The sequence below is a fragment of the Haplochromis burtoni genome, unplaced genomic scaffold (assembly GCF_018398535.1).
Source record: "Haplochromis burtoni strain Fernald_Lab_line unplaced genomic scaffold, NCSU_Asbu1 Contig_38, whole genome shotgun sequence".
Taxonomy (NCBI): Eukaryota; Metazoa; Chordata; class Actinopteri; order Cichliformes; family Cichlidae; genus Haplochromis; species Haplochromis burtoni.
The window spans coordinates 657,237-668,276 of record NW_024582399.1 but is presented as its reverse complement, the minus strand read 5'-3'; the positions used below and the strand labels follow the sequence as shown (position 1 = coordinate 668,276).

General features: G+C 39.7%; 2 protein-coding genes across 3 annotated transcripts in view; one reads left to right on the top strand and one right to left on the bottom strand.

The window, feature by feature from the left end:
- Positions 1–1,337: 1,337 nt before the first annotated feature.
- Positions 1,338–8,640, bottom strand: slc66a1l (solute carrier family 66 member 1 like). 2 transcript variants are annotated; one of them, XM_005920120.3, is made up of 8 exons: positions 8,482–8,640; positions 7,788–8,160; positions 7,550–7,679; positions 7,309–7,396; positions 6,308–6,417; positions 6,112–6,213; positions 4,654–4,839; positions 1,338–3,161 (listed from the first exon to the last, which is right to left on the bottom strand). In XM_005920120.3, exons 2-8 carry the CDS (start codon positions 7,988–7,990, stop codon positions 3,045–3,047), a joined length of 936 nt encoding a protein of 311 aa, XP_005920182.1. In that variant the 5' UTR covers positions 7,991–8,160; positions 8,482–8,640; the 3' UTR covers positions 1,338–3,044. The 2 variants fall into 2 exon arrangements, with proteins under 2 accessions (XP_005920182.1, XP_042075725.1); XM_042219791.1 differs by lacking the exon at positions 8,482–8,640 and having other exon boundaries at positions 7,550–7,675; positions 7,788–7,993.
- Positions 8,641–10,254: 1,614 nt separating this feature from the next.
- veph1 (ventricular zone expressed PH domain-containing 1) overlaps positions 10,255–11,040 on the top strand; it is an 87,263-nt gene continuing 86,477 nt past the window's right edge. Inside the window, exon 1 of the mRNA XM_005920119.3 lies at positions 10,255–10,402. The gene's annotated coding sequence lies outside the window, so the exon portion shown is untranslated. The remainder of the gene's footprint in view (positions 10,403–11,040) is intronic.

Here is an 11,040-nt window from a genome sequence, read left to right as displayed (position 1 = left end):
TCCGAAATAATGGTAAAGTTCCCTGCTCCCGCCCCGTAAGTGCTGCTTTTATTATATTGGTCGCCAGAGAGCTCACTCAAAAAAGCAACGAGGAATGTGAAGGAGGAAAGATAGGACCCCCCCCCCCCAAAAAAAAAGTAGCGTTTAATGAGGCTTAAAGTTAACTGTGAGTCTATAAAACAGAACATCACCAAACGCTGTTTCTTTCCTGGAGTTGCTCTGCCAGACCTTCACTCAGTTGCTGCTCGTTTCTGGGTCTCTCTGCCTTCAGTTTTGTATTTAATAATTGAGAAGCCTGCTCTGTTGGGTTGGGATCAGGTGATTGGCTCGGCCATTGAAAAATATCCAATTTCGCTGCATTGAGAAACTCTTGGATGCTTTGCGTCAGTATTATTTGCACCGTATGCGGTGGTCCTGAGAGGCCCGACTTACAAAAACACCAACATTTAATATGGGAATACTGCAGAAATACAGAACACAACGGAAGTTCAATAAAATACAAGGGAAGTGTTTCTGCTATAACAGCTGAGGCAAGCTGGAAGAGTAATGTGTTTTAATTGAGCCATACAATACTGTACATGTTTGGTATTAGACTGTTGGCTTGTCGCTTCTAGGGGTCTGTTATGACCTTTTGCTGCATGTCCTTCTGTTTGTGTTATATGTGCTTTTGCAGCATTGTTTTCAGAAGTCGTGCATGGAGTTTGAGCGCTCGTGGTTACTGTAGCTGTCTGATCGATTCTGTGGCATTTTGTATGAGTATAGCCTGTACACTTCACAATTCAGCCTGCTACTTTACGTCACCCTTAGACACTAGTGCCCAGCTTCCAATGGCAGCTATACAAAGCTATGCCATAAAACTGCCTCCACTATGAGCCAATTTTTCCTCCATACTTGCCTCTTTCCATAATTCTGGTATAAATTTATGTTGTTATTCTGTCCAAATATTTTTTTAGTCTTTTTCTCCCAGAACTGCTACTTCAGGCTATTTTGGATGTTTTCTAGCAAAGTCTGCTTGAGTCAGTGAAAATGGAGGACTGTGCATAAAATTGGCTGTAATTCATAAACAGTTAATGCAAAATTTTGATAAAACCCCTTGAAGTAGAGCTGAAAGCCTGCATTTCAATCGCATCTCGAGTTTTGGATTTAAAATCCACTGTGGAGGTGCACAGTTTTGTTCAGCAAACTACGGACATGATTGAGAAGACATTGTAAACTTGTACATTTCTGTGACTCAAAGACAGAACCTTCAAACTTTGACGTGAAATTTGAGACCAAATTCTTGATTTCTTTCAATCAAAACAGTACATAGTATATTTTAGAAAGATACAATGGAGTTATTTAAACTTGGCATAATACACATTTATTAAAAGGCAACACAATGGAAGATTAAAAAAGGAAATAAAATAAACCCATCTCAACAAATTATATATATGCTCCACAGTCTGTAGCAGCAAAAGGTCCTAATAATATATTCAATACAAAAACAATCAGAGAAACAGGAACATTTTGAAAATACAATAAATCACTAGAAGTACTGAATTATTAGTGAAGAAGTTATTATTGCATATTTGCAAATGAATTTTCTCGAGCTAGTACTGGGACTAATGACTAATGGTTTGTTTGTTTTTTAACACAAAAAGACGCCCACACTTGCCTGAGGTAGAGAAATCTGCAGAACTGAAGTTAAACAGATGATCAGGTTAAAAGTGACTATGCCACATACATGTTGTATGAGAAAACCATCTGTCAGAAGAAAGAATATAATTCACTAGTAACTAATTTACTATGAATTAACTAATATTATTAAGACTATTATTATTAGCATTAGTCTAAATCAATACTTACAAAAAATATAATCATAAGATGAAACTACTCATCTATTAGTACACCATTTTTTCCCCTTTCTCTCCTCTGTTGTCATCTATTCAATTAGCATTAGTTCTGGGAACAACTGTAAAGAAGCTAATAAGGACACGCTACGAAATAATGCAAATAAATTTGGCTTGACAAGAGCATACTCTCTCCCACAAACCTGATGACAGATTAGACACGTAGACTAATTTTATAATGCTCCTATTTTTAGATAACGTCATTGAACGCGTCTTCTTTCTTTTTTAATAAACGTTATAACATTTTTAAAAAGACAATGCCAGCACACGGAAACTTAAGAGAGGACATCTGCAGGGAGGTCATAATCAGGGACTTGGAAGGACAAACAGTTCAACTGCTGTTTTTAAGAAATACAGTTTCTTAAGTTATTATCTACTTTAACAATCTGATTCACATTAGCTTAAAAACAGTGATGTGTTTATGCAATGCATTTATATTAAGACTATTAACAGTTTTAAAGGGTACACACTGTTTCTCCTGGTGGACATCAAAGAGAACGCAAAGCAAAGAAATCCACTAGTCCTTAAACATTAAACACGAAAAATCCTTTTCACATTATATAACACTATCAGATTCACATTAAAACATCAGAGTTGGTTCTTTTTATCCCAGCGTTGTCTCGTATGGCTGTAAAGGGTTAGCTACAGGGCCACAAAGTGAGATAAGACCAATGTAATTCCACACTTCTGTGCTTACTAGGGGAGTATTTGGAAAATTTGCTTTCGTTGGCTTTTAGTGGTGATACCTACTATCTTAAAAAATATGTTAATACATCAGGTTCCGCAGATACTGGCAAAGGTTTCATTTTAGAAATGACTAATTGGTTTTAAGAGCCCTATTTTAAACATGGAAGCTCACTGATTGCTTTTAAATATAGTTTTTCCATCCATAAACAAAATCAAGAGGTCCAAGTGCAAAAATGACCCAAGTCATGCAGGCAAGCCAGACTAAAGAGAAACTATGGAAGAGCTTCTAAACTGGTAGTTAATCTCCAGTGTTAAGGAAACTGCTACCTCCTCTTTCTTTCTTTATTAACACACTAAACAGGAGATTGTCCTCTTGTGTGCAAAGAAAGTGAGACTCATGTTCAGCAACCCCTGAGAGCTCCAAACAAAGACTGATAGTCCAATCGCTGCTGGTGTTTGATCCGTGTCCTACAACACTGTCAGCTCCTCTTCCTCACTCAGAAGAGGTTCCACCTCTGGGATATGGCGTAGCGCACTGCTTTTGGCAGAAATGTTCTTCCTGTACATGATGAACTGGGCAGTTACCTGATTCGGTCAAGGGTTGTACGGACACTGTAAGTTCAGACATTTTACAACTGCAATATCAAAAAGGTTGGGATGCTGTGTAAAATTGAAATAAAATCAGAAAGCAATCATTTGCAAATCTAATAAACCCATATTTTATTCACAACACAACGTGGAAAACATAGCAAATGTTGAAACTGAGAAAATTTAACATGTTAAGTAAATTTGAGGTCATTTGGAAGCAATGACTTAGCAGCTTTCTATTCCTAACCTTAACACATGTATAGATTCATGTCAGCCCGCTGTCATGCCTCCACACGTGTAGGTTCATTCCAACCTGCTCTCACGCATCCGAACGCGTAACATAGTAACGATTTGTCACAGTCGTTGGTATGTTACACATTGGGATGAAAACCTGTTGAATAGCAACGTGACTGGGTATAAAAATAACATCTAAGAGACTGGTGTTTCTCAGAAATGAAAAGACTGGCAGCAGCCAGTGCTACCCCTCAGCCTCTTAGCAGACGCACCTATGGTATGAATGTTAAAATCCTACGTCGCCTTGTTCTCAAGTTATCGCACTCACATGATTTTCCTACCTCTGACCTTGACCTTAAAGCTGAAGTCACTGAAAACCTACCAACCTACTAAAATCTGTCTTTAAATTATGAGAGAATTTTAGAATAATGTTACTCAGTGTAAAATAGTGAAGACTTGGAATATCTTATCGTCTAAGTATCATCATCAAAAGATTCGGAGAATCTGGAGAAATCTCTGTGTGCAAGAGACAAGGCTGAAAATCAACACTGGATGCTTTTGATCTTTGGGCCCTCAGGCAGCACTGCATTAAAAACATGATTCTGTGATGGAAATCACTGCATGGGCTCAGGAACACTTGCACAAATCACTGTCTGACCACAGTTCACCATGATATTCATGAATAAAGATTGTAGCTCTGTCATGCAAAGAAGAAGACTTATATGAACACCGTCTTCTCTGAGCCAAGGCTCATTTAAAGCAAAGTGGAAAACAGTTCTGTGGTCAGAAGATTTCAAATTTGTTTGGGAAAACATGGAGTAGAGGGACCAACGTCTTTTTCAGGGAACTCCTAGCAGATTTCAGCAAATGCTAAACCACATGCTGCTGCCATCACAACAGCAGTTTCACAGTAGAAGAGTCCAGGTGCTGAAGTGGGACGGTACACAGTGGTAAACATGGACATTAAAATCTACATTGAGCTTATTTTTTCCTGTAAATAATAAACCATTTAAACATTTGACATGTTCTTCTGTCAAATTTGCAAATCACTGCATTTATTGTATTTACATTTCAGATAGCTGTTTTCTAAATGGGGTTGTACACAAGTTGGGACAAAATCAGCATGCTGAATGCTTTAAATTTACTGCACATGCAAAAACATTACAAGCAATATTACCCTATTATGATTTATCGGGTCAGATATTGCATTAAGTTTGTACAGCTGGGCTTATTATTATTATTATTTGAAGGATACAAAACAGTCGAGTATGAGGACTCCCAGGCTGCCGATGAGCCAGGCCAGATGTTTGACGATGAAGTTCTGTTTGGAGCCCTTCAATGCCGGAAGGACAACTATGACGCTCAGCCCATACGTCCCATTACCCATCATGGCCAGGGCGAACAGCAGGTAGGAGGTGCCCTCTGTAGACTGCCGCTGGAACTAGAATAGTTAACAGATAATTAACAGACAAACAAGAAGCACCACAGCAGTCTTACACTGGGCTTATAGCGACTCTTATTGTTAGCAGGGATGGCCAGAAACATTTGTCTGATTGGTCTCCCACAGCTACAGCCGGATAAAAATGGCAACTTTCCCTGTAACGATGTCTTATGTGAAGGTTTAAACTTTGCCTCGATGTCTGCTGGGATACCTCACCACAAAAGAAGAAAAAAGGAATTTAAACAACTAAACAACAAGTGTAATGTAGTGCTAATTTGGTGGAGCTGGATTTTTCCTGGCCTCTTTATAGCACCACCTGTGACAACAACTCCTGGTTTCATGAAGCCCCCCCACACACAAAAACCCAGAGTCACTGTCAATGAAAAAAAGAGTTAAGTACATGTTGTTTCACTTACATTAATCTCAATTCAGTGGACTTGCACTCCAAACAAACAGACACAGAGAACCTCAACAAGATTAAAGGATAAGACTAGATTTATTGAATTGCTTTATTGGTATCAACAAATCCCCAAAAGAGATAACAGCCAACAGCGAATTCATCCTACTAACAAACAGCAGGAAGCATGTGTGCTTCACATAAACAGGCTGGCTTTGTTCATCGCATCTATCACTGAAAGGATGAGGAAAGGCAGTATCCATCCGATATTAAGAAACCAAAGACACATTTCTACCTTGAAAGATAAAATGGAGTTTTACACTCTGCTGTCGCTGCTAAATTCAGTCCGTCCCTGAAGAAGTGTTTAGCAGCAGAGTATGAATATCCTGCTGATTATTCCCCCACAATGTCAGGCAACAAGTGAGCGTATGTGAGAGAAACTCTGAAGGGAATCCTAAACAGCAACAGTTTTAATTGTTTTGTAGACTTGGAATGACATTTTGGACGTGCTCTAACATGTTTACATTTCCACAGGGGCAAAAGCGACCTAAATGATTTACAACATCATGGGAGTCCATGTTTTGTGCCCAGAAGTCTCTCTGGCACTAGCACGCTACTGAGACAATCCCCTCTGGCGATTAATCGCTGCAATCGAGCCAATGTGTTTCTTCAGCACAACAGCGCCATTGTCTTCAACGCCTGGCTTTCATTTTGACACACATGTAGTATTCACAAATATCCATACTTCACCATCTTCTCCATCCCCATTTATGACCAACTCATACATAATAATTTGAGCTTTCCACAAACCTCCAATCCAAACACACAAACCATGTTTCTGAGAATAAAGTGAGTCAAAAAAAAAAGTTACTTACATTTTTATGGATTTGTGGAAAACGGGAGCAGAGGTAGAAAACAGATGCCAAATATCCACATACATAACCAGTGATTTCCACTGACTTGGAGCTGGCTGGACTCTGGGTAAGATAACAGTGAAATAAAGAGAAAAGAGTTCATGCTGCACCTACGGAAGAGTGGGTAATCTCAAGTGGAAAGGTGTTTGCGTCCTACCTGAGTGTTTAAATGTGAACCGTTGTCTATAATGAGCTTGGGTAAAGCCAGGAGTGCTAATGTCCCAGCGCCACACCACATGAAGCACACCCACTTCAGCGCGGGATTTTCTAAACGACAAACACACACAAACTCAGTAACAAACGTATCCAGCAACAACAAAAACAGTACCTGTAGGTTCAGTCTTGCTTAGGCAACAGTATAATTAAGATTACTACCCAATGAAGTTTGCAGAGCAGTGCAAATCAGATAAGGGCAGCACGACAGATGTTTACACTGACTACACAAACATTATGTAGGAGTAGGATGATAACTGGATATAAATAACTTGAATAACTATTGTATAATATTAAACCCTACTCTACACCCCTGCAAGGTTTTATCACAACTCATTCAAAACTTTTGGAGCTATAAATAAGACACACGGAAACATTACCAAAAACACAACCTCCTTGGTGGAGGTGATTAGACATTCACCCCATTTTTCCATTAGCACTGCCTGAATTCTTACACATTGTTAGACACTATAGGATCACACAGTTGCTGAAGATTTGTCTGCTGCATGACCACGATGCGATTGTCCAGTTTTATTGAGCCTATGTAAACTGTGTCCTCGGTTTCCTGTTCTTAGCTCTGTACTCGGTGTGGTCTTCTGCTGCTGCAGCACATGTGCGTCAAGGTGAAATGTGCTGTGCATTCAGAGATGCTCTTCTGCATGTGTTGTTTGTAATGTGGTTATTTTATTTGTCTTCTTATGTACTCGAAACAATCTCTTTTATCCATTCATCTGCTGCTCACTGGATACTTTCTGTTTTTTGGACCATTCTCTATAAACCCCTGAGATGGTTGTGATGGAAAATGCTACATAACAAGTGCACAAAAGTCTTGCGTTACCCATCACTTCTTTATGTTATAAGACTTTTGCACAGTGCTGTATTTAAACCAGGCATCATGCTTTGCCAGAGGTTTAACCTAAGAGCAGAGACGGTGTCAGGACTCACTTCTGCTGGAGCTGTTTTTGATCTTATAGTAGAGAAACTGGGAGACGAGAATCAAGTCAGTGAAGATGTAAAACACCACTGTGACAACCTGAGAGTGGGACAAATCAAGAGAGAGAAATGTCAAGTAAAATGGAAAAAAAATCAGTATCAGGATAATGACTATCCCTTCAAAATCTTGATAGAGATTCACACTGCACAGCCAGCAGACCTCAACCAGCCAGGCTGAGTTGTCTGTGTTCACCTGAATGGGCAGCTGGCTAGTGAGATAGCATCCAGCGAAGCTGGTCAGGTCTCCACTGAGGAGGAAGACGAGAAACCCAAAAGACATGGCCTCCTCCACTTTTCCATTCCGATAGGCCTCATAGACCTGCCTGGAAAGACCCAGCAAGTCAGATTAAAGACAAATATAAGACGTTAACATTTCTGACTGGCTGAGCTGGTTGCACGATAAGCCGACAATAACCAAAGTAATTACTCACGGTATCGTGGACAACAAAAAACAGAACATGGATATGAGTCCTATCACAACACTGCAGTACTCCCAGATGTTGTCCACACATTCCTCAAGCAGGTAAAGGATCCATGGTGTCCCGTTGACACACAGCGGTCTGCCCTGAGATGGAGCAGTCCAGTTGTTGATGGCCACATCTGCACTCTTGCCTGGAAAACGCCCGCTGGCCATGAGGAGAGACTGATTTCCTCTACCTCCTCCTCCTTTTCCTCCTACTTCAACTTTCTAAGTAGCCTGGGTGTGTTTTTGTTTTGTCAACAAAGCTAAAGCCTGGAGAAAGCAGATTTATGTGGCACCACTACCTGCCTGTACAAACAGACTTCTTATGTCATTTCTCGAGTCTGAAAGACAGAAAAATAAAACAGACAGTGAGCAAAACGAACAAAGAAAACTGTGGAAGGTACAGAGGAAAGAACATAAAGGGTTAGGTCCATCCCAAATCAGTAATTACGTCTACATTTTAAAAAATACGTCAGTAAGCGATAAGTTTGCTCATGGTGCACGCTCAGTCTGGCCTACCCACGCTCACAGCTGTCCAGAGAGCCACTTGTGGTGTTTATGTGGACGCAATCATGCTTCAGGCTAATTTAAATGGATTTGGAAGAGATGCTAACAAACAAACAAACATACAAAAAACATAATTAAGTTCAGTGACCGCTCACCTGACTAAAACGGACTCGTAAAAGACTCCAGGCTGTTTGCTAGTTTGTACAAACTTCACCAGCATCCTCACACGTTCAAGCCCTTTGAAAAAGATTACGGATAGCTTCTCCGTCCACCATCAGCGGTCTCCTGTGTGAAGCGGGCCAGGATAAGATGCAACATCCGGTGCGAATTCAAAGTAAAATCCTCTTTGAGGACAATTTAATACTGTTTGAGAAATTTACAATATAATGCCAGGCTATTTATTAATTTAAAAATAATATCTCTTTTTTTGTAAACTGGGATACTTAATTTGTATATATTTATGTAGAAAACATTTTTTCAAAGTTGTACCCAGGTACGTATTTACGAAAACAATATACGTTATAGCAAAAGTCATGTGTGTTTTTATTTCAATGCCACAGTAGAATGTATTTTCGTGTATAATATACAAATACATATTTTTGACGTTAATAGTTCCCATTCATTTCTCATGTACTTCATTCACGTATCGCTCCATGAAGTAGACAAAATCATGTGCTTTTATTTTGAAGGCACCGCAAAATGAAGTCTCACGCCGGACGCGATGCCTGGGAAAATACCACCATCTACTGACCAGAGCAATGAATGAATGACGTCAATACAGTGAAAAACTATATCGCCTTTGCTACAAGCCTTTTCCCCTCTACGGAAGCGTAGAGCTGCCACCCAGGCAAGCGTGAAAGTTTTTATAACGTGAAAAGTTTATTGTTCTAACAAGATACTTTTCCTGTTTGTACAATATGCTATCATGTTTGTACAATATACTTTTCACGTTTGAACAACATAATATCAACAATAACGTGATATTATGTTGTTCAAACGTGAAAAGTATATTGTACAAACAGGAAAAGTATCTTGTTAGAACAATAAACTTTTCACGTTAAACGTGATACACTTGTATTTTTCTTTTGCCTGGGTGGCAGCTCTACGCTTCCGTACTTTTCTTCCTTATTACATTTTTATATTATCAAAAACTAATGTAAACACCAGCATATACAATACAACCATCATCACACAACTAATAATAACCCACCTGTAATAACAGCAATAATATGCTGTAATATGTTTCAGTTGAAGTACAATTTGGCACTTAATTTCTAATCCGATATGGGCATTTCAGATTAGTTTTTATTGCTTGAAAGTGTTGAATTGTAGTTTAGTTTCTGTTATTTTCAGTCTCAATTTTAGTATTTACTTTTATTGTATGAATCAGAATCAGAATGAGAATCAGTACAGGTGTTACAAGATTTTATTTTTTTATTTTTTTAGCCAAACTAACTGATGTGTCCTCTATATTTTTTTATAGTTAGTTTTTCAAGTTCACTAAATAATTTTATTAGTTTTATTTGTTTTTCAAAAGTCTAGTTTTTATCTTTATTTTAGTTAACTGAAAAGATTTGTTCACATTTAGTTTTAGTGTTTAGTTTTATTTAACTATAATAACCTTGGCCATGCCTGACGCTTGAAAACCATATGATTTCTTTGTTTTGTTTTGTTTCGTTTTTGCATTATTTTATTTTTAATTTTTTTTAAATGAACCATTGGGTTAACTAATCGTGTCACAAAAAGCGAGTCCTGTTTAAAGATCGCTTTAACCACTGAAGCTGAGTTTGAAATAATCTCCATATTTTTCCGAGGGCTTCTGAACGCAGCGTCCTCACCTGTCCCTCCCTCCATACACCTGTTGCTCCGCGCAATCCGATCGGCCGCAAGATGGCGCGCTTTCCCATGGTGACCGAGGAGGACGACAGTGAGGGTTGCTCTGAGAGAGGACCTGGATCTGCGCAGGGCTTTTTTTTTATTTGTGTTGCTATGTGAGGCTTTGGAGCGCGGTTTGAAGATACTGAGCGAGGATCCACATTCAGCGTCCGCGTGCTGTCGACGTGCTGCGTGGAGCAGGTAAGCTGTCCGAGTCCGTGGGTGTTTGGAAACGAAGCGGGCTGCTGGGAGGGGGGTTTCTTGTTGCATGCTCTCTGTCATAAGAGACGGGAATATGTCACCCACATTCCTTGATGTCGGGAAAGTTGACTGCACGAGTTGAAAGCAGTGGATGCACCACACACTTTCTGGTCGCCCACTAAGCCGACTTTTTTCCTGTCTTTACTGAGGATACCCCAGAATCCATGACGCCACAGATAAAGATACCCTAAACCCGGGGGAGCGTGCAAGTGGATATGAGAGGTGTTTTCCTGGGCTGTCGCGCGTAAACACTCACAGTAATTCCGGGCTAAATGCGTGATCATTTTGGGGGGAGGTAGTGTATCCTGGAAGGACGCGTGGCACCTCATCTTTTGAACATTTTGAACATTTTTTGATGTCACAGAGTAGTCATTTGTGCCTCTCTGTTTCTCAGGGTAACATGCAAAGGAATGTGCTCCCGGAGCTTGAAAGGCAAGTTCAGTGGCATTACTCACATTTAGTCTGTGCATTTCTACCCCTAATCCCGCGCTCAAATCCAGATCTATACTGTTGCTTCACTTGTATTTGTGTGAGAATACAGACGGTATGTGTGTGTGTGTGTGTGTGTGTGTGTGTGT